Source organism: Poecilia mexicana, unplaced genomic scaffold (assembly GCF_051168715.1).
Source record: "Poecilia mexicana isolate PSO_F unplaced genomic scaffold, ASM5116871v1 scaffold_21, whole genome shotgun sequence".
Taxonomy (NCBI): domain Eukaryota; kingdom Metazoa; phylum Chordata; class Actinopteri; order Cyprinodontiformes; family Poeciliidae; genus Poecilia; species Poecilia mexicana.
In genome coordinates this window covers 8,260,259-8,284,183 of record NW_028263390.1, presented here as the reverse complement: position 1 = coordinate 8,284,183, position 23,925 = coordinate 8,260,259, and the positions used below count along the sequence as shown (strand labels likewise).

The 23,925-nt window shown below is 41.8% G+C and overlaps 1 protein-coding gene across 3 annotated transcripts; it reads left to right on the top strand.

The window, feature by feature from the left end:
* The first annotated feature begins 1,235 nt into the window (after window positions 1-1,235).
* On the top strand, window positions 1,236-22,671 carry mgab (MAX dimerization protein MGA b). 3 transcript variants are annotated; one of them, XM_015002880.2, is made up of 22 exons: window positions 1,236-1,597; window positions 4,339-5,522; window positions 6,882-7,347; window positions 7,454-7,541; window positions 7,668-7,802; window positions 7,886-8,011; window positions 11,441-11,554; window positions 11,737-12,082; window positions 12,957-13,164; window positions 13,245-13,410; window positions 14,295-14,467; window positions 14,584-14,788; window positions 14,915-15,132; window positions 15,261-15,446; window positions 16,291-16,519; window positions 17,314-17,897; window positions 17,977-18,071; window positions 18,152-18,197; window positions 18,330-18,494; window positions 19,379-19,490; window positions 19,571-20,221; window positions 21,231-22,671. In XM_015002880.2, the coding sequence occupies exons 2-22, from the start codon at window positions 4,375-4,377 to the stop codon at window positions 22,022-22,024; spliced, it is 6,255 nt and encodes a 2,084-aa protein (XP_014858366.2). In that variant the 5' UTR covers window positions 1,236-1,597; window positions 4,339-4,374; the 3' UTR covers window positions 22,025-22,671. The 3 variants fall into 3 exon arrangements, with proteins under 3 accessions (XP_014858366.2, XP_014858362.2, XP_014858364.2); XM_015002876.2 differs by having other exon boundaries at window positions 14,912-15,132; XM_015002878.2 differs by lacking the exon at window positions 1,236-1,597 and adding an exon at window positions 1,627-1,937 and having other exon boundaries at window positions 14,912-15,132.
* Window positions 22,672-23,925: the final 1,254 nt, after the last annotated feature.

Below are 23,925 nucleotides of genomic sequence, written 5' to 3'. Positions count from 1 at the left end.
ACTATATGTGTAAAACCATTAAATTATTATTTTTTTAAATAACCGTTTGAGACCCAGCTGTATCTTACGTAAGGCACCCAACTTGTTTTGCTGGTATAAGTTGCATTTAGACAACATGTGTTGTCGTCCTCCATTGTAATCCCAAGCCCCTTTAGTACAACTAGACTGAGCAAAAACAAAATGGGGCCCACAAACACACACTGGCTGGGTCAGTGTGTGTACCTACCTGATAGCTAAAACATGTTATTGGGGGTTACAAGTAAAATACATGACTGATGCCTGATGAAGTTTTAGAAAAACAAGAACAATCAACAATACTGTATTTAGTTTCATTAAACAAGGCAGCAGCTGCAGAGCTGATATTAATTTTAAAAATGAATTTATTTACACTCAATTTTAATACTACTCTACTAAGCGTTTGGATGAATTCTAAATTATTTTCTGTGCTGTTTGATAGTTACATTTATTGGTAGCCTTTTCCTTTTCTAAACATTGTCTTAATAGAACACCTTCAACTTTTGGAGAATATTTATGTGACTTCCTGTTTGATAAGATGGCACAGAAACAGAACTCATCTTAGAAAGATCATTGGTCAAAGCCCAAATACCTTCTATAACTAAATACATCTATCAGGAAGGTAACAAACACTTCCACACGGAAAACTAAAGATGGTTGAGCTCATGTAAGCTCTACACAGCCTGTTGTTTGCTAAACTATAGCTGACTTGAGGAAATCTTCAAGTCAACACTACTAGAAGGAAGTTTATTTTTTGTGTTTTATTTAATTTATGGATATTGCATTCCAGTAAAATTGCGTAATTTGACGCCTCTGACACAAAGAACAGTGTTTAATAGTGGGATTATTTTTATGGAGTGTGTTAGTATGTCAAAATTAAGACATGCAAAGATAATTCGGTGTTACTCTAGGTGACTGACGGGGTTTTATAATATATTTTATTCTTCTTTAAAATTAACCAAGCAGAAAGAGAATTTGATATTTTCCCAATAAATAAATTAGGTTAATGATTTTTTTAAAATTATTATTTATTTTTGCTGTATCCGCGCGCCGCCATCTTAATAAACCCCCTAGGCCAATCAGCTTTGACGGCATCTTGTTTAGGCTTAATATTTTAAATTTAATTATGGTGCCAAACGCTGACTCTTTGTGGCAGTTAATTTTTCAAGATAGCATGTTAAGGTTTGCGCCTTAGAATTACTTTATAAAATACGTTTGTCTTGTTTTTAGAGGTATTTACACCACGCTACAATGAAGGGACCGGCGGAGTTGTCCAACGGGAGAAGATTGCCCATTGGCTACTGGAGCTCTACTGCTTTGCTGAAAGTGCGACGTCATAGCCCCGGAGCACGGATGTGTGTGTGTGTGTGTGAGTGAGTGAGTGGGGCAGTGAGGATTGTGTGTGTGTGTATGTGACTCACAGAGGGTGAGAATGGAGATGAGATCGAAAAGGTTGAAGAAGTAAAGGAAACCCACAGGAAGAGAGGCGAAGTGTCACGCCTTTTTACAGTAAAACCCGGGAAGCAATCAACGCAACTTGCACAGAGTTGTACGTACCGGCTCGCCGACCGGGGAGCGCGAGGTGAGAGAAAAGGGGAAATAGTAAGAACAACCATAATGAGCTCGTGGATGGCGCTGGACTCCCGCTTTCCTCGCTCTGGCGGGTCGGGAATCACGCGCCATTGGAGGGGGTGATACACACCGTGCATGCGCGTTTGGCTCACAGTGGCGTGCACGGGTCGGTCGATGCGAGCACAGCGGCGTGGCTTTCGGCCTCCATTTGCCAGTTTGTGTTTATGTTCGAGGAATTTACCGAGGCTCGTCTTGGCGGCCAAGGCGACACGCAACAGTTGGGGTTTCGCCGCAGACGTCATTGTTGCACGGTGCTTGTTTGACACGAGGTATCGGGGCTGCGCTGGGAGGTGAGGTTTTGACGAAACGTGCAACTTTTCCAACTCTGTGAGCGGCGGAGCGGGCGGCCTTCCTCCCCGCAGCAGCGTGTGAGAAAGAAAGCGCTGTTGTTTAACTACTGATATTAAAAGCCCGACTTCTTCTTTTTTTTAACGGAAAAATACTAACCCCAATATAATTCGTGAGTAAATGTCGTAACCAAGATGGTAGTAACTTGTGTAATCATATCTTTGCCTTTATTAACACCTTTATTGTGGAGCATTTGCCTGCTGGTGTGATTACACCAGCGTTGGGGGCAGGATAACAACAAGAGCAGGTCACTTTTCTGCTTGATGCCTGCCGTTCACGAAGGTGATTTTATTTTATTTATTTATTTATTTATTTTATTTTTTTTAGGGAATAAAAACAGGCCCGCGTTTTAGCTACGGACTTAGCAGGGTGACACCAACCAGCCGATTGGTTGGCCAAATAAAATACTTTTTGTTGTCTATTTTAAAGTCTGAAATTTTCGGAATGTAAAAAAGAAATTGTCATTGGACACTTAAAGTTTTATTTCACATCCGGTTGATGGATTTTAATGTAAATATTGTAAATGAAAATGTCGCCGTCGGGTGAAACTCGTGGCCAAATGGACTAAGCCTAGCATCAGAACTAGGTTAAGTTCATTTCCTATATGTTAGCTGTTTTACAAATACAGATTTCACAAATCAAATGGTAGAACTAGTTAACACTGGTTAACTAGTGTTAACCAGTGTTAACACTAGTTAACACTGGTTAACAGTGTTAACTAGTGTTAACCAGTTAACACTAGTTAACTGGTTAACTAGTTAACCAGTTAACTTGCACAGAGTTGTGCAAGTTAACTGGTTAACTTGCACAACCAGTGCAAGTTAACCAGTTAGTCCAGAGGACTAACACTAGTTAGTCCTCTGGGACTAACTAGTGTTAGTCCCAGAGGACCCATAGTCCTCTAACTTTGTCGCCGTACAGTATTTTCCGATGGTGTGAACTACTCTCTTGTAATGGCTTTGCTGATATGAATGAGTTTTAAAACTTGCAGTTTGAATATTTTTTCTTGTGGGAACACAGCATCTCCAGTTTTGTGCTTAGTTTTCGGGTGTAATGTCTGCACTCCTTGGCTGTTGGGATGTCAGCCCTATCTACTTCCTGCTTTGTCGTCCACCAACTACCCACCTTGTAGTTAACATTGGCTTATCATGGTAGGGTTGCTAGTTTCAGTGCCTTGCACATTCTTTGTTGCAATTGAGCTTTTCTGCATTTTGCCACAAACGTATGCAATTCATGTCAATGCTTTGTCGAACCAGCTTTTGCTGCAATTGTAGCAGCCAGTCTTAAAACGGTTTCTCTCTAAAGGCTTTGTACTCTGAGAAACTAAACTGTTCTTCAATGCCAGTCAGATTAGATGGAGAGCATCTTGGGACAATAGTCTCCATGGCTTAGCACAAATTTTGAATGTTATTTTGGATTTGGGGTTGGCCATGCTAGCAACTCCATTGATGCTCAGGATGAATGTTTAGGATCGATAACCTTGTTGAAAAATAAAACCTCCTTTCCTGCTGAAGAAAGCATTCCCACAGCATGATGCTACTGTCGCCATGTTTGACAGTGAAGATGGTGTGTTCAGGGTGATGCATTTCTCATCTATTTTGGACTCATTTGCATATGGTCTCATTTGTAAAACATAAAAAGCACAACCCCTAAGTTCGACCCCTAATTTATTATCATATCATATTTCAGGTTAACTTGGGAAATGTGAATGTTTAGTTTGTCAATATGTCCTTCTGCATTTAGATTTTTTTTTTATTAGAAGCCTTATCCCTGCCTAATTTTATGTATTTGTGCTGTTGTGAAAACATGCATTGTGACTTTAGTGTAATATTTTATTCAAAATTTAAATTTCTATTTAACACTGAAACAAATGTATTGAAACTCCGTAACCATACTTTGGCTTCTTCTTTGCTATTCCCAGTTTTTAAACCGCAGCCAGATGCTGCTTCGTTTACAGGTGTCGGCCATATTTGGAGTTTTTGCGACACACTCCCTTCATCACTGTCTACTGACTGAGGTGACAGACAGACAGATTCTCCACCTGACTGTCACGTCTGTCTCTGTTTCCACATAATGGTACGATCCCATATAATCAGGAACCGAAGATAAATGTACGCCACACTTTACTGATTTCTCTTTTTCGTAAAAACTTTGAAAACCATCTTTTCCTGCTGTTCTATTAACTAAAATCATAATAAAACACATTGAAATTTGTTGCTGTCACCTGACAAATTGTGAAAACTATCAAGAAGTGTGTGTCCTGTCGCGTATGTATAACCTCTGAACAAAGCCGTAATATTCCAGTGACTTTATTATCCTTGTTTTGTTTTTTGTTTTTTTCAGGAGCCAGATGCAGTGTGATGATCAAAGCTGTTGGTGATGCCTGCCTCGGACTCTGAACTCGCAGCCATGGAGGTCAACCATGAATTGGAGGAAGAGGAGGGAAACTTGCCCGATGTTCCGCTCGCAGACCCCCCTGCTCCCGTTCCTACTTCTCCTCCCTCCTGTTTAACCACTGAAAAGCCCAATTTCGCCACTGACGCCACAACGGAGGGCAAAGCCATCTCCGTGGCAAGCAATGAATGTAGTTCGACTCTTTCTTCACCTGCTGAAGCTAAGCCTGCTGTTACACCCCCTCCAATACTTGAACAGACTTTCGACCAAAGCCCTGCTACCTCACAGATACTGTCTGCAACAGACCCCGTAAAAAGCCCGGGAGCAAGCCTGCTTTCCATTTCTGATCCTCCACCATGGGTTCCCACGTTGCCGCCTTCCGTGTTCGGCTGCCAAGACCAAGAAGAAGATTTCCCCGCTGTGCTCACCTTCAAGGGTGTTTCTGTCACGTTGGAGAACAACACCATATGGAAGCAGTTCTGCCAGTGCGGAACCGAGATGATTCTCACTAAGCAGGGTCGCCGCATGTTCCCCTACTGCCGCTATCGCCTGGCCGGTCTGGACCCTAATCGGATGTACAGCCTCGTCCTGTCCATCGTTCCGTCAAGCCCGTTCAGGTATCGGTGGAACACGTCCAGATGGGAGGCCAACGGGCCGACGGAGCACCAGTCTCAGGGCCTGATCCGAGCCTTTCCCCACCACTACTCGCCCTGCCTGGGCTCAGACTGGATGAGCTGCTTGGTGTCGTTCTATAAGCTCAAGCTGACAAATTGCTTCCAAGATCAAGAGGGTCACATGATCCTGCACTCCATGCATCGCTACATTCCTAGGCTTCACATCATTCCGGTTCTGGACGGGGCGACGCCGACAGTCGACAAACCCGTCGTCATGGGACCCGAGAGCATCACCTTCACGTTCCCGCAAACGGAATTCATGGCGGTGACAACGTATCAGAACTTTCGGATCACGCAACTGAAGATCAACCATAACCCTTTTGCCAAGGGCTTCAGGGAGGACGGGAACAACTCCCGCCTTCAGAGAATCCATCCACCTGCTGTGAGTCCAGAGACCCGAACGAAGCTCCTGAAACCTGCTGAACCCGCTGAGCAACAGGAGGAGGTGATGGATCTGAGGTGAGTTGGCACGGCTCCTCCTGTTATTTCTCTTTGTTATTAAATTAAACATTTTAGACTACTGAAAATGTTTAGAAGAAAAACAGTCTACATGTTTGTGTAAGTGAAAGAGAAGTGACAATTATAATTCAACTCAAGGAATAGGAGTCGATTACATATTATTTTTGTGTGTGTGTAATTTTGTGTGTTTATTTTTAATTTGGTATGACTTGTGTATATCTTCATTATCTGTTTTGCTTATGGTTTATTCTGAGGACACAAACATAATTACATGTTAAAGAGACACAATACACCTCTGGAGTTGTTCACAATCCATTAATAATGAGAAGAAGTTAGGGGTAGGCCTAACCCCATGTTTAATAAAATGTTTCAGAAGAAAAAGTGTCAGTTTTGGACATATGTAATCCACTGAATGGGGGGGAAATGTAGTTATGATGATGTTTTTGTAAAACCAAGTTTGACTGAAGAGAGTTTCACCCACTATTGTTTAATTTTGTAAACTTATTTTCATGCACTTTTGAGTGTAGTACAAATCAAATAATGCAATTTGATTCCTAAATGGGGACAGTCCTGCCTTTATTTCATTTTACGTTTGATTTTTCTATAGTTGGATTCAAAATCGCAGCTTCTATCAGAGAACCTGCAGGACATCTTTTGCTTTTAACTTTGTGGTAGTCTTTGGATTTCAAATGTTAAAAAACTGGCCTGATCAGTGCATCGCTACAATATATTGAAATGGTGTTGGATGGCTGTGTTATTAGGTAGTAATCGTACAAGTTGTACCTTAAAATACGGCAGCTTATTCTTGCTCTGAGGAACAAGCAATAGCTTCCACTAACAACAATCTGATGCTGAAACTAATTGCTGTGAAGTAGAAAGTGTTGTGATGGTTATTCCACCTGCTTAGTTAACTGAAAGATTAGATAACCATAGCAGATTTTAATCCATTATAACTACAGTCTGGAATGTACTGACAAAACTAGGGACACCTGCATGTCGCATGCTATTAAAGACTTAAAATATTTCATCACATATGTACCAAAAACCTGAAACTGTTGGCAGTTTTAGACTTGATGGTAATCTTTTAATTGGGAGTTTAATGTTGAAAGCGCTCGATGATTTGCAGTGGGTACAACTAATGAAAAATAACAAATCAAGAAAAGGTGGCAGTGACATTTTCTAAACCCGTTCAAACAGCTTCATAACATGTAATTGTATGTGGACGTAGTCAGCGTTCATCAATAGTTTCCCATCATACTTTGCAGGTGTCGTCAACCTGCAGCCAACCCTTTGTACGCACGGCATTTTACGTACCGTTTTATTTGCATGGTGTTCATAACCATCCCTTTGTTTGTGTAGCGCGAAGAGTCAGGATCCCTCCTCTTCATCTGCAAATGCACAAGAGACCAGACTGGTGCTGAAGCCTATAATGTCCCAACCAGTTGGCGATGGTGATGCATATGTGCCCTGCATCCGGGGCAAACATGCCCTGGGTGAGATCGTTCTCCTCCAGAACCAGTCTGCTGTTGAACCCAAGAAAGATGACACGGCCATTGTTCTTCTGAAGGCAAACTCAGGCTTGAGGAGGCCGCCCAAAGCAAGACCCAATAAGTCCAGCTCCTCAACGGGAACCCCAGTACGATCGATTGGGTTTCGCAAGAGGAGAAGGAGGAAGATCAGGAGTCGTTGGACGATGTACTATGCAAGGACTTGGAGAAGGGCGGCCGCGGCTGCCAAACCGGCCCACAGCCCGTCATTGACTCTGGCCATGCAGCCGGAACTGGACGAAATAGAAGGCCTGCTGTTTGTGTCGTTCACATCGAAGGTAAAACTGCTAATAGGCGCGTGTTTAGAAAGAGTGAACAGTGAGTAGATATTAGCTTGTTGGGTTAAGATTATTCTCCTGAAGGCTTAATTGTTTTATTTGACAGGAAGCTCTTGAGGTTCACGTCAAAGACAAGCTATCAAACGCCTCATCTTCAGAAGCCGCCGTTTCCACAGCAGAGCCGATGGAGACGGGTAAGGAATTGAGCAAGCTTTTTTTTTTTTTTACCTATGCAAGAAAGGTATGACTTGCTTGTGTAAATGCACTTTTTGTTTTTTTACGTTTCAGCTGTATGATCTATGATTTTATTGTTGATGTAGGAGACTTGTGTGGCGTTTCTGTGGAGGAGAATCCAGAGACGCAAGGGGAGAAAACGGCTCGGTTGGAGTCTCTCCTCCTGGATGACCTGAGTTCTCTCAGACACAGACAGGTCATCCATCCAGTGCTGCAGGAGGGTGAGTTCATCTAAATGCCTAAACAAGCTAAAGTAAGTCCATGTGAATTTATTCACCAGTTGAATCTCTTAATCTGCATCCAGTGGGCTTGAAGTTGAGTTCCTTAGACCCAACCAAGGCTGTCGACTTGAAGTATCTGGGTGTTTGTCTGCCACCGCCTCCTTCAACTCTGACACGCCAAACCAGCACACCAACTTCATCGCCTGCTGGTAAGTTAGACAGATTCTGGTTTATTTTTATTTAAGCTAAAGCTCCAAATTTGATTAGAGTCATTTGAAATGTAAGAATGTCTATAAGAATGTCCAGTCGCTGCTTAAAGTGAAAGAAAACCTACATTATTTCCAGATGTGCTAACATTATAACAACTTGACTACAGTTTGAAATTTTTAAGTTTTGTCTCTAAATTCTATGGACTCCTTAAATTGTCTCCGAAAGTGGAACATTTTCCTTCCTTACCCTGAATCTTAGAGTTTTTCAGATAAGAAGGAGAACTTCATCTGTCTTTATTTAATCCATAAAACAAAACTCGACAGCTTTGGCAGGTGTTGGTAGTAGACTGACTATGACGGATAGCCGTGCTCAAGGCTGAATGGATTTATGAATGGAGATTTGACCATGGATTCACAAATAGAAATTATAATTACTTCACTGAAGGTAGCAGATTTTTTGTCCACACAGGATGTAACCTGAAATGTGTGGGTGAATAACAGTTTGCCCTGTTAAATTTGTGGCTCCTAAAAGCAGAAACTGACCTTAAATGTCAGCCTATATTTGGATATCATGTAAATTACAGCCAAAGCAAATGTCAGATTCTCAAAAGACCAGTGCTGTTTTTATCACAGTGATTACCTGAAATAAACTTTGTCCACTAGAAGCTGATGAGGTCCATGTGAAAAATAATTTGGAAGGGATTGAAAATAACAAGATTGCAGATGATGTGAACTAGTTTTGTCCTAGGTTTCTTTACTTTTTTGTTTTCTGTAGCGATAACGATGTAGCTAAGCTACCAGAACGCCATCAAGTTCAGCTATCCGGTGCTGTGTCATGCAACACTCAAAATCAGTGAATTATGGTCAAGAAAGCACAAACGTATAAATCTATATGTATATTTTTTTCCTTTTTTGATCTCAAGTGCAGCCTTTATTCGCTGGTACTCCATGCAATCTGCTTTGTGCGTCCAGTGCAGAAACTGGGCTGATAATCTCTGCACAACACGGGCATAAAAAGAGACTGTAAAGAATGAAAATGAAACGCTGAGAACACTTGGCGGATAAATTTATGCCTCACCGAAAACTGCACAGATGTTACAGACAAAAATCTCTCTATAAGCTGTGTGTCCTCTCTAGTTCTTGCAGGAGACACAGATAACATAAACATACCTTTTTCCTGAAAGCTTTTATTTTCACTCTCACTGTCAGTTTTGTGCTTTTTCGAATTGGTTTCCACAGCCTGGCAGTTGTAGGTAGATTACATCTGACGCTGCGGGGGTTTGCTACCGTCTGTGGACACACATCTCGGCCCAAAAAGAAGGGGCCAGTATTCAGCTAAAACTATAAAATAAGACAGCTATTGAATTAATATTGTTTCATTGTGATTCTAGTGGCTCTCTGGAAATACGTACCTAGAATTGATTTCAAATTAGCTGCACTGATGCTCTGGGTGTGTGTGCGTGTGAGAGAGACGAGAGATCCAGTTGAAGGTGAAAAAGAAAAGATTTGTTTTTCAGTCGCAGAGCTACAGCTTGGGTAGTCATTCCAAATCTTACGGAAAAGTGTAACACCAAGAAATTTTAAATGCATTCTGCTGACACAGACTTCTGTGTTTTCACGCCTTTGTAGAGAGAAGGGAGGAAATGGGGCTCGGGTCGGGGCTACGTGCTGCGATGTAAAGACATAAATAAGACGGACTGTTTCATTTACTCTCAAACTGAACTACAACTTCTCCCATCTCAGAGGAAATTTGTAATAATCCGTAGATCTGTAATAATTAAAGCCTGCAAGGTCTGTCTCAAAGGAGCAGTACCTCCACACACACACACACACACACACACACACACACACACACACACACACACACACACACACACACACCAACACACACCTGCAACAGCAGCAGCAGCATGTCGGCTACTTCCAAACCCTTGATCGTCTAATGATGTCCGTTCCTGGGTGGTTGGGGGGGTTTTAATTTGTACCTCGGTATGTAAATACTGTAAAAATAATCGCCAGTTTAAGTCAAGTTTATTTGTGTGGCACGTTTTAGCTAATGGGTAGTTCAAAGTGCTCGACATCATAAAAACATAATACGGTAACCAATTATGAAACGAGCAATAGACATATTTTCTAAAATGCCACCATCAAGCAAACGTAAATAAAATATGTCAGCCAATGTTCCAGCTAGTGGAAATCAAAGGGACTCTAAACAGATGAGTGTTTACCTTTGACTTAAAGCTAAACCCTGCATTTCTTCTACTGAAAAGTCTTCCTCACATTAAAGTTAAGCGCTGCAGCTCTTAAGCCAGTCGTTTGTAGATTTACTGGCGTGTTTTGGTCCACCTGTGCGTCAGATTTTGTTTATGCTATGAATGCTCAAACATGGACAGGAGAGTTCATGGTGGGTCCTGAGCTGACCTGGTCCTGCTGCAGCAAAGCATCCCCAAACCATGACACTTCCACTGCCATGCTTCACAGTCGGTGTGATGCTGTCTTTTTTTTTTTTTTTTTTTTAGACTTGTTTGTCCAGAGTTTGTTTATTTTTCTTTTGTTTTTTTCCCAGAAGCCCTTGTCTTCTGGCAAAGATTCCAACATTATTGCATCAGATGCAAAGACTTGCTGATGATATTTTAGCGTTTGAGACTTTTTTTTCAGCATTGTCCCTTTTCCATCATCGTACAGCCTAACTGGGTCATGTTGGCAGTACTGCTAAATGTCTCTTAGTTATTTACCATTTTCCAGCTCTTTTGAGTTCTCTCTTACTCTTTTCCCAGGCTGATAACCTGCTACAATCTTCTACCTGAAGGTCCCAAGTGACTTTTTGGGTCTGACCACAGTGTTCACTCTCACTTCAACAGTCAGGAGCACAAACCAAGCAAACTGTCCGACACTTAAACTCATAAAAAATGGGGAGTGGCATTTGGTCTTGATGAGTTAAACCCATATGTTGTTTAAACCACAAAATTCTAACCACAAATGTCAGATTTTAGTACCTTTTGGAGGGGGGACCCCCCCAAAAAAAAAAATCTCCAGTTTTTATTCTTTTTTTAATATAGCTGTGTTTCAGACTACTGCTAACGCTGTCTAATTATGTTATAGAATCTCAGATGTCACAGCTTTTTTTTTTCTTCCCCCACATAATTTTGTATGAAACGGGGAGAAAGCCAGCTTAATGCATCACTGTTTCCTGCTGATTCAGTAACCTCCATCCTGTTGTCACCCCCTCAACCAATTAACAGCACACTTAATCTCCTAATTAGTTTTACCATAAAAATCAGCTTTACAACATGTTCAGGGTGTCTTTAGCAACTGATGCCACTGGTTTAAGGAGATTAATGGAGCCACTTATGTTTTTATTTTTTTAACGTCGTGTCTGAAGGACCAAAGATTGCTCGGAGTTGTAACTCGGCGTTTTGTCTTCCGCAGATGAGGAATTGCCCTTTATCTCTAGAACAGGAAAAACAAAGGATGTGACAAAAATAAAAGGATGGAGAAACAAGTTCGCAAGAAGCCAAGAAACATCTGCTGCTAACAGCGAAGGTAAGGCTTGTTTCTCTTGCAGCTTCGGGGGTTTCTTTTATCAAGCAGCGGGATTAGCATAGTCAGTCTAATTACCAAAAGATTAACTGAACTGAAACCAGCAGCTTAATGCGTTTGTGTCTGATTCATTATTCTTCCTAAATAAATTAAAGTGTTGTTGTTTTTTTACTCCCTTCCTGAAGGATTACAAAAGAACATGTCTGCTTTCTGCAGCAACATGTTGGACGAGTACTTGGAGAGCGAAGCTCAGCAAATCAGCGAGCGCGCTGCCGCGTTCTCCACCAACCCAGAGGACGCTGTGGCCTACCAGCTGCCCGCCAGGGGCTCCAGCTACGTCAAGACCCTGGACAGCGCGCTCAGGCATCGGAACGCCGCCTCCAGGGTCTCAGGCGGGACCAGGAGGCCGTGCCCTCTCTCTCGTAAAGCCTTGGCTCAGACGTCTCCGACCACTTCTAAAGCCCCGGGTCCTGCCTCGGATCCAGACGCTGCTGCTGCTGGGGCCGGTTATGCTGACGACTACTCACAAAGGTAGGAAGGAGGCATTTGTCTCCGCCTGATGCTCAATATTTTGGCACATTTTTTCCACTTAGTGTGTCTTGAGAGAGTAGCTCAATTGGTTGTGGTGAGATTTCTCTACTGTCTTTCTTGTTTCTAAATCCTATGAGGGATAATTTATGTCTATGAACTCACAGGTTTGTTTAATACTTGCCATTAAAAAAAAACATACAGGGTAAAGAAAAGGACAGTTTATATTTCTGTTTGCTTTAATAATCAACCTGCTGCAGCAACGAAGCTCTCTACCATATTTCCACCGTAGTTCAAATTATTTAAATATGTTTGTTTCTGAAATAATCAAAATCAGAAATTGACGTTAAATTTAGACTGAAAAGAATCCTGTTTTCTTTTGTTTTACATCTCGATCCCTTTTCTGTTATTTAAGTCGTTAATTGGTACATTTAGTATTAATTTTTTAATAATACTAAGGCTGTAAAAAGTTGTGGGTTCAAAACTTAAAATTTCAAACAAACATATGTTTGCGATTCGAAGCTCATTTCATGAGCTGCTGGTGAACGGCTCAGAGGAAGTCTTGGCTAACGTAACTCTTAGCTGCACACTGCCAGTCAGCTGGCTAATGACTACTTTGACTTTTTCTCTCTAACAAAAAGACACATTTCTAATTTCAGCTTCTACCTTTTTACTTCTTAACTTAACAGATTCCAGTGTTTTGTTGGAGCTTACTTTAGCAAGCTTGGTTTATATTTTTCCAGCAATTGGCGTTTTAATTTTTTTTTTCTTCACTTCAGATGTTTATTTTACATCAAACTTTGTTCTTGCTGTACCAGTGGAACACGTTAGAAAGTGAAAAGCTGTAACTTGTTGTCTCTCTCTCTCTCTGCCTCAGGCTGCCGTCCAGCCAGTCGGCAGCCAATCAGAGAGCTGCAACGGGGTTCGGCCAGAGCCAGGGTCCGACCCACAGAGCTGCAGGCTTCACAAAGATCCAGCTCAGGCTGCTGCAGATGGAAGACGCAGCATTTAACCAGGGCCTGGGCAGAACACATCTGACTCCAGAAAGACTCTCGACGGCTCTGTCTGTTATCATGAGCAAAGAGGTAACAAAGACCAGGCAGAAAGATGTTTGACCTCAGGGATAGAAGAGCCTCTTCTTACCGTCTCTTTCTCTCCTTCAAAGAGGGGATTGCCCAGTGAGCTCCCGTTTCGAGACGACTCTGTAGGACCAAAGTGTGGTCAGGACTTCTGCAGGCTGGGCTGTGTGTGTCACAGTGTGAAGCAGCTGAACACACACCCCGACCACTGCAGACAGCCTGAGTGCATGTTTACCTGCAGCTGCCTCAGACGTAAGATCCTCCAGATGTTAAATCAAACCCGCTCTGATTACTGCAGGGTTTTTATTTATTTATTGTTCTGACCGTCAGAGTAATGGGCGGCGTGGATACGCCTTAAACATTTTCAGATTGTGTCACAATCACAAACTTTAACATGTTTCAATGTTAGTGGGATGTACAAACACAAACTGGTGCAAAATTGGGAAGTGGAAGAAGGCTGCATTGTTTTTATAATTTCAGACGTAGCTCAGGTGTCATATATAAACAGAATGCCAGGCTAGGAGTAGCTTCTGTGAAGCGTAAAAAAAACAAAGGAAACATAAAGTTAAAAGCTGAAATAACGGTAAACACTTGGCGTACGGTCACAGACCTTTTCTCTGCTAGCGCTACATCTCTAGTGATCAAAATATTTTCCCTTTCTCAGAAAACAGTCAGATGGGATAGAAAGTGTCTAAGCATGACTTTCAGAGCTGTGCCACAGATTTTTTTATTAGCATTCAGCTCTGGACTTTGACTGGGGCATTCTAACTCTAGAAAATTCTCCCATCTGAACCTTTCCTTTGTTGTTCCGCCTGCCTTCTCTGTTCCTTTCATGAGGAGTTTTGTTCACTCTTGTTCTCTTAACAAACCTCTGAACGTCTGGGTTTATACTGAGAATAAATCACACACAGATTGATCAGTTTTCAGTATTTTAGGTTCTAAAAAAAATCTTTATTTTAGATGAAGTTGTATAAAATCTTCAGCAAACAGTTTCTAAAGTAAATGCTTTTATTTAAAATGTCACATTTTCCCCTCCTTCAGATATTTACAACCTGCATTTGATTCTCTTCCTGCTCATAATCCAAATTTAGTAAAAGTTCATTTAATTCTTTTTTCTTTTGTGCCTTGTCATCCAGCTCTGATGGACACAGGACAACCGACCCAGAATCGCTGTGGCTCCTCTGCTGCCAAACTGTGGAACCGCAACATTCATGACGAGGATCTAGAGCCGCTTTACACTCCCAAGGTGGCTTCGCCTCCCGCCCCAGTGAAGTCCAGCAAAACCTGGACATTTTGCCCGGCACCTCCGGTAAAATAATGTTTGTTCTTTTTTCTTCTCTTGAAGCCGATTGAGTTCCACCAATTATTCTTCATATATTTAGTAGTAATAAAAAAAAAAGTTAATTAAAATAATTATGAATTCAGATGCGTGAAGAGGACAAGGATCCCGTTTATAAGTATCTGGAGAGCAAGTTGACGTGCGCACGCGTCAGGGCATACAACAGCCTGCCGCCTCCGGTCGTCACCCTGAGCACCGCGCTTTTCGATCAACGGGACAAACCGGCGCAGAACGTCGATAAGCCCGTCCTGAATCAGGAGAAAGCTGCTGACCTGACCCATCAAAAGCCAGGTAAGGAAGTTAAATTAATACTTGGACACTTAAAGATTGCTCTGTGACTTAGTATTTCACCACCCACTGTTATATTTGAGATATTAAACGTACAAGTCGGTGCATATTTCTGTGTTTATGCAGCAGATGTGGATACAAGGCCTGTTGCAGCAAAAGTGAAGCAGCAGATCCAGATCCAGTCCATGTGTCTGTGGAAGAACGACCGCAAAATGGTGCTGGAGGGTTTGTGCGACCGCATGAACCAGAACCGGCTCCACCGGCGTTTCTACATCGGGCCCTACCGCGTCAGCCCTTTGACCAGAGTCACTTTGAGGAAACCCAGCGGCACCATCATCACCTACAGGGTGGGTTTGTGTTGTCGCGTTCCGTCAAATGGAAAAGCAAGCTGAGCGTCTTGCTGTTGTTTCTATGGATGTTTTATTGGCTAAAGGCTAAAAAGATCTTCTTTTTTTTTTAATCCAAATGCTTTTAGATGAAGATCAGTAAACCAGAAAAAGTGAGCGACTGTGAGGATGAAAGCGAGGAGGAAGAGAAGTGTGATGGAGATGCTGAGGAAGAGGTAGCAAAGGACCATGAGAATCAGTGTGGGGAGACCCGGGCTGGGAGGCTGAGGGCCCGGAGAAAACAGCCGGGCCACCAACCGTCCGGACTCATCCAGGTACGCCTACAACGAACGCTGTGTTTTGATTTATTTCCCATCATCCTCTTTTCACGGAAAGATACCTCTTGAACCTTGTTTAATCAAGCTCTGAGATAAATGTTAATGTTGAGTCAGAATAAAATCTCAGCCATCTTATAATAAAACATGGACATTTCCAATTCATACCCTATTTTATTTTTAGAAGAAAAAAAAGCAGTTTATAATGTGTGAAACATCTGTGTTATTTTCACAGGAGTGACATGTATTTCTTTTGTTTATTTAGAATTTTTCAGCATATAATAATCTAAATATTCACCTAATCAAACCCTTTATCTAAAAGGTAACAGAGACTGTAAAATACAGCTGTAAAAAGATGTGAGGAATAATTGTTTCTTTTTAGAGTTTTACAGAACTAAATTTATGTACATTTATATTTATAAAGGTGCGTACATTTCCTTGGATTTAAATGATTTATTAGGATTTTGTCATGATGCTTTAAAATGCATCCGCCCATGTTCTTCCATTTAACCTTTAGCTGTAATGAAAGCCTTATTTTATAAGAAATTGTAAAACAAAAATCTCTCATATTAATCTGGCATTTATGAAAGAAATTATTTTGGTGATCCTGACTGCTCCAAATATGAGTAATGGTTAGTCTGCCAGTGACTTTTATTGGTGGATGTTTAAACTGTACCATCTGTATGTAGTAGGTAATGAGTTTGGTAGGTTATTTATGGATTATTATCAATTTCTGCATAGTTAGTTGTGTTAACAGCTTAATAAATTTATGCCATGGGTTATAGCAACCATCCCTGATGGATAAATTATTTAAATATGTGTATCTGTTTTGTTTTGTTTTCAGGTAAATGATAAGTACTACAATCGGGCCATGCTGTCACTTGGCAGCATCGGGTCTCTGCATCCAGCCAATCGTCTTGCAGCCCATGTCACAGGTCGACTGTGGACCGATAAAATCTCTCAGGTGAAAAAATCAGAGGACTTCAGCTCCACACCAGAATCCCTTCATGTAAAAGCCGCAAAGATATTTGTTCCTCCGGTTGTGGATGAGAAGACGACACAGCAGACCAAAGGTGAGATCGGTCCCAACAAAAGCACTTTACTGTGATGAGTACAGGAAGTCAGCAGTTCAGAAAGCATCAGGCTGCTGTCAAGTTTTTTTTTTTTGTTTGTTTTTTTTTTCTTGCGTCTTGTGAGTCAGGAGTGTCCAACTCATTTTCATGTTGGACCACATATCAACATTATGAACGTTCCCATGGGCCACTGCTGCCAGACTGTAGCGATGAAGCTCATTAACAAACTGTTTAAAATATTAACAAATAACGGTCTCTGCATTCGATGAGTACTTCTTAAATAAAAATATTGAGCATCTTGTCAAATGTTTTTTGGGGGGTTTTGCTATCAAAATTATGGATTTTGTTCTGTTAAGAAATATTTTCAATTTTGCAGTATTTTAATGACATTTAATGCGACTTTTTGATGCTCGCCATATTGATCGTGAACTAACTTGAAATAAAAGGCAGCAGTGTCAAATGTAAAAAGTGCTGCCACCTACAGGTGGAAGTTAGTAGTCACTTAAACCCACTATTTTTGACATTTTTTGTAGAAAATGTGCAATAAAATTACAATTATAATTTTAATTTTATAATTGCTCAAATTATAAAAAAAACTCTAGGTAACTGTTTATTTTTACGTGAATACCTCAAAAAAATTGCGAAAAACTGTAGAGACTGATTGGTGTAATTTGCCATTCCGAGTGAAGAGGGCGACATAAAAAGCTATGGCAGGTCTTGAGTTTGACACCTGTGTTGTAAATTATCTTGTGGTTATTTCCCTAACTGCTGCTCCATGTTCTTTGCTTCCTCAGCCGATTTACACAAACCGAGTAATGGCTCCCCGGCGGAGGGTTCTCAGACGTCCCAGCCTGTCCAGTCGTTTGGCCCAATCCAGCAGAACATCCACAGCAGCTCCACGTCCTCGCCCGTCTCCCTCACCGTCTCCCCCTCGCTGAAAAGCCCCAGCTTCTTGGCTAAGAGCGGGACGTACTCCTTCAGAATCTGCCCTCCGTCCACCCATGCCAGCGGAGGCCAGAGCTCCGCGGGCGTGGCCCTGCCAGGGGGCTTCACCCTCATCCAGCTTCTGAAACCCAGAGCTGACAAGGCCGGAGGGCAGGCGAAGCCCCCCGACGTCACCAGGAGAGCTCCAGCTGAGGACAAAGTTTCTAACCTGAGCCATTTGGCCAAGGAGTGGGTTGGTTTTGACACCTTCAACAAAGTCAGGACCTTACTGAGCAGCAACGTGCCAGAGCCCGACTCCTCCTCTGAGAGGAAGATGTTGTCGGGTGGGAACGATGAAGAGGACGACCTGAAGAATCAGCAGGGATCGTTCCATACCTTATCCTCAGAAGAAATGAGCTCCGACTTCTCAGACTCTGATGAATGCCAAGAAGACGTAAGCCCTTTTGTTCCTCGCAGTAAATGTTTAATGTTTGGTATTGTCGATGGAACAGCTCTGAAATCTGTTTCTTCAGGAGGAGATGGTGGACATTGAAACTGTCGAAGGGAAACAAGGAGAGGTCATTTCTAAAATGAGGAAAAATGCTTCTGCGATATCACAACAAGCAATGTAATGGGTTTGGATGTTTTCTCATTGAAGTTTCAAATACTGATAAAAGTTTAATCGGGCTGATCTGTGTTTGTCTTCAGGGATTCTGGAGATGAATGTCGAGAAGGAAAGGATCTCAACGAACTGGTAACGATTATATACTGCTAACTAACCCTTATCTATCCTATCAGATAGCAAATATTCACAAATACTTACATTTCCTCTGAAAGTAAAGCATATCCATTGTCTTACGTGCATTTATTATCTCCTTTGTGTCAGATTTTAAAGTATAACACTGATTCTGAAAACCAAAGGCCGAGGACACGCAAGAACCACTCGGCGCTGGAGAAGCTGAGGCGCTGTGAACAGCGAGTTCTGTTCGACAGACTGCAGAGTCTCCTCAAGCTGGAGTCCAGATCTTCCAGGCATCAGGTTCTTAATCTGGTCAGTAGTCATTCAGCAGTCCAGGTGGAAACCTGAGTTTTGCCGGCGTTTGTTTTAAAATGATGCCTTCAGTGGCCAGTAGTTGGAGGTTTGATTCATTCATGCATGTTTAAGAATCCTTGAATCTCCAGTGGGAACCATTTGAGAGTGTTTTACCATTTCAGTCTCGAAATTGCCTTGAAATTGGGCCTCTGTCTCTTTAAGAAGCTCCTGCTCTTTCCCACGTCGTTTTCAACACGTCATGACAATGCTTCTCATTGGGTCATTAACAACCATTCTTACGAGTGTTGGATTGAGAAATAGTTTGTTTGATGAGCTCAGCAGACTCTCAGTTCTACTGGATGTTTGCTAATTGCTGCTGCCGCTAGTCTGGAGGAGCGAAATGGGGGAAACTGTGGGGTGGAAACTCAGCTGGACACTGCTGCTCTGAGGTGGAGCTTTGTGAGAGCAAGCGTTTATGCACCCCTGAATGGTTGCCATGGGAGATTCAAGGATTTCTCAAACATAGATGAAAGAATCAGGTATGTTTTTGATGAGGGAATAACATTATAACACAATATAGAGCTCAAAAGAGACAATTTTACATAATGTTTTTCATTTTAAAGACAATTTCAAGACGTCAATTCAAAAAGTCAAATTTCTTTTAAGGCATATTTGATGTATAACAACTGAAGGCAACATCATTACTGGATTGTGCCATAAAATAACACTATATGCATAGAAAATACATAACACCCCCCATTTAAAGCCCACCCTATGGAATATGTAATACATATAAAAAAATTATTTACTATTCCAAGGATTTTTGCTTGCGACACGTACTCTTGGAAAGATCGTCAATATCTGAATATCTTCCTCCTTCGTTTTCTTTTTGCTGTTTCTAGGCTGTAAAAGAAATTGAAAATCTGGGCAAGACATCCAGATATTTTCAAGCGGAGAGAACGAGGCTGCTTCAAGCTCAGTCTGTCTATTTGAAGAAGCTGTCTGTGCTGGCCGGTAAATACACCGTGTTTGATGATTTGAGTACATGTGCAGGTATTAGTCGGTTCGTCAGTAACTAGCTTTCTGTTGTTCAGGGAAGCCCGAAAGCCTGATTGAGAGCAAGCTAAAGGAGATCTTTGAGCGGCAGAAGCAGCGCGAGAAGAACATGAAATGGAAGCCTTTCTTTTCCCAACTTCTGCAGAGCAAGGCTGCTCTTCTTCAAGCCACCGCCCCTTCTTCTGCCCCCCAGCCCTCGTCACCGCCGAAGCCCGACCCGAGCCCCCCGGGTCAAGCCCATCTGTCTGAGGCGGCAAAAAGAAATCTACAAAAGCTGATGTCTCTGTACCATCCTTCAAAAAAGTCGGAGAAGGCCCCAGAGCAGTCCGTCAATAACATATTCAAGCAAGACGTTCCGACTAAAGTGTCCATCATCGTTCCACGGCAGTTTGTCAAAACGGCGCCGAAGACGGAGGCTCAGCAGAAAGAACCCGGAGCTTCGGATCAACCGGTTTCGAAGTCCGAGGAGAACCAGAAAGCGTCTGAAAATCCAGATCAGAACTCCGTACCCACTTCTGTAGCAAACGACCCACAGCTCCAGGACAAAATGGCCGTTGAGGAAGCGTCCACCAAGCCTGAAACGTCAGGAGCTAAAAGAACAACCATAGTCGTCCCTTCAGGGCCGCTTGCTCTTCCTCTGATTCGCTCCAAAACCGGCAGACTCATACTTCCCTCCTCCCTGAAACCACGTAAGCTAACAATAACATTTTATACTCGTACTCTAATAATATGTCTGCCTCTCTTTTAATTGCAATATTCCTAAAGTTATTTTATTTCAGTCTTTCAACAAAGTGAAACTCTTCATACATAAACACAAAGAAATATATCCTGTTTATTTATGTTTGTTTTGATGACTGTTGCTTTTGCTGCTAATAAAATAACAAAATTCAGTTGAAGGTTGCTATGAAAGCAATCTGGATTTAGTTAACACCACAGCAGGGCTGCAAATAATCACCTCAGATCTGATGCAGCAATTCAAACAAAAGCTGACTGCTGTTGAACTGATTTGGTTAGCCTGTGTGAACTGTAGCATCAGGCTACATTTACATCAGACGTCTGTCTGGAAGCTGACGATTGGGAAAAAGTTTTACGTTTAGACGGAGAGGACAGACACCTTGAATCCGTTGTAGTTGTCATGCCAGGCCACTGAATGGCGCTGTGGCTTTAGCATGTTGTCAAAAAGCTCATGTGCCGTTGACAATTAGCTTCCGCTTAATTTAAAAAAAACAGAATAACCATTTGATATGCTGGATAAGGCCAACATATCAAATGCTAATGCTAGCCTATTCATGCTAATGACCAGCAGAGTAAGAATGCAACCCAGAGGGTGACCAACGTAGACTTGTTAGTCACTAGCCTCTCCAAAGTTAACACAAGTGAGTATTCTCCTTCTCATTTGCCTGCGCAATGTGCTCAGTTACCACCGCTTGCCTATCATTAATCAGATCATCATGCCATAGATTGGACAATTGGATCCCATGATTAGTGTAACTTACTTCAGTAAACACACAATGGAATAGGTGTACTTCTGTACAGTTATTGTGAACTATTCAGATTTTCTGATTAGACTGAATTTTGGGATTCTATTAGCAGCAAGTTAGAATTCAAAAAAGCTGATTTGAACTATAGATGGCAATCTTGTTTATTAAAATGTACTTGTTCCATCATTTTCATAAATCGTATTGCATCTTCTCCCAGTTGGTCAAGGTTACTACACCGTGATGTTCATGGATTCCAAGATGAAGGGGGAGGGAGACGAGGCCGGCACTTCAGCCAATACAGAGCAGTCTCTGGTTGACCCTTCCAAGAGTTTTGAGAAAGCCTCCCCTGATTCTGACCAGCCGTCAGATTCTGATCCAAAGAGTTCAGGCTCAGTGAGCCCCCTCGCTGATCTGACCTTCCTCAACAAAGCGATCGCGTTACCGCCACTCGACCTACAAGTCAGTGAGGCGAACCAAGGAAAGCCTGTTCCAATCTTGGTTAGAACCTCATCGGGTCACATATGTTTGAAGCCGGTAGGTCAGATCCGTCGTCCTCCTCCTGCCAACCCCGAGCAAGATTCCAACCACGACAAAAGCCGGCCGTCGAAGAGCCAGGTGTCCCGTCTGACTACAGACGCTACCGAAACCAGGTTGGCACAGACCAAGAGGAGTGACGCTTTTATTAACAGGCTAGCTGAACTGAAGCAAGGAGACGTTACTGTGGAGGACATGAAGGTCAAACGAGGCAGAGGAAGGCCTCCGGGAAAGAAAACGGCACAGGGACGAGGTGCTGGTGTAAAGCGAGGAAGAAGTCAAGACTCCGACGACGACTCCCCGGTTAAATTCGCCATTGCGTCTCTCAAAAGATCCAATTCACCGAACTCGCAAGGGGAGGGGTTCACTTCCCGACCGCAAACGCGTGGTTCTCTGGGAAAGGACTTCCCCAGCGAAAAGAAACGCTCGTGGATAGACGTGGAAAAGGAGTTGGAACCGGACCTCGATCTGGTATAGTCTCTAGAGGGTAAAGTTGGACTCATTCCTTTTGGTACCAAACAAGCTCTCTGTTGCAGCAGCGTGATCGAACCTGACACTTTTACCTCCTTTACTGTTTATTGGTGTCGACATGACATGCAAGCTTCACCACATGTGCCTGTTTAAAACAAAAAAAGGGCCTAGAAAGGTACCTAATGCTGCTGCTGCTATTGTTGCTGTAGAGAAAAGTCGAATTCAAAGAGCATTACCTGACCTGCTGAATGTATGAAGTCTGTACTTAAACTACCGCAGGCAGCTTTCATCAGGCTGTTTTCTAAAATGAAATTGTCTGTAAATGTGATGTTTTTTTTTGTTTGTTTTTTTTTAACCGCCTTACTGACTCGATTACGTTGTACTTGAACTTGTTTGTTGGCGTCATGCAGAAGAGAATCAAAACTGAATAAAGCCTTAGGAGGGGAAATCGTACCAAACCATGAACTGCTACAATGACTTCTCATTTTTTACACTTCAAAAAATAAAAATCCTTTTTTTAGTTGCACTTTATATTTCTGGTAGAACTCAAGCAATAAGACATTTATTATTCAGCTCGTACAGAAACGCTACTGATCTCTACTGTGGGATGTTAGTGGTATTCCTTATTATGTATAAAGTTGATCTATAAGAAATAGTCTTTGTGAATATTTTGTTTCTTTTTGCTGTTTTTTATGGAAGACTTTGGGTGTGATTTTTTTTTTTTTTTTTTTTTTTTTTTTTGAAACGCTGGTTAACCTGACTGAATAATAAAATATCTGATATCAAAAATGGGGGAAAAACTATGCTTACTCTTTTTTAATTTGACAAACACTTGCTCAAAAATAGTCCATGTTCAAAGAGACACTATCTTATAATATTTAGAACCCTGTTCAATTGGCAAGTTAATATGAAAAGAAATAACACTATCGTAAATAATTGGTAAAGTTTTTTTTTACTCATTACATTTATGCAATAGTTCAACTGTAAGACAGAAGGAAAACATAAAGATGGTTGAACGTGGTTGTTTCTGTCATCTTTTGTTCTTTTTAAAATGGCGGCCAAAGCTTCAGGTTTACTTTTATCAAACTGGAACGGAGTGAGTTTGAAAACCAATCAGTGAGATAGCATTTTATGCGGAATCATTGAAACAACCTCTGAATACATCCGCCAGGAAGTTCAAGCTTTCAAATAGACGATGAACCAAAGTAAACAACGTGTCCATTGTTCTGGCGTGATCAACACAAAGTCTCAAAATCTGCGCCGAGATTTAAAAAAAAGTGTGTAAGGCTAAGCTAAAGTTAGCTAAGGTTCAAAGTAGCTAGGTCTTCGAACCCTACACCTGGTATGTCAGGAGGAATGGGCCAAAGTTGTAGAAAAGTACATTTGTAACACCATGAAGTCATATCAATCAAAAGCCAAATATTAAATAAATTCAGAATTTAAATAACTTTGGTCAACCTCCTCACATGAAAGCTTTAATTGGATGCAAATATGCTAGCTACAAGCATTTTCTGTATGTTCAGATACTTTTACGCTCGAGTGCAGGTTATTCACAAAACCACATCCACCAGTTTAATCGTTTCACAATGAATAATGATAGCTTTTAAACTCTAATACCCTTTATGCTCCCTCGGCTTATAGAGAATGGCACGTAGCCTTTGATTTCTGAAGGAAGTGCAAACATCGTGACCCAGAAAAGATCTTTACTAATCCTGAAAGGTGGTCCAACATGCCAAGCATTAAAACTGGCCTAAATTCCTTTGATTGGGTCCAAACATATTGAGTGGGTCATTACAATCGTTGTGCAACTATACAGGGAACTAATTTACTTTAGTCAATTAAGGACGGACTGATGTGTGAGAGATTAGAGAATCTTTTTCTGGCCAAAAAACCCACAAAAAAAACAT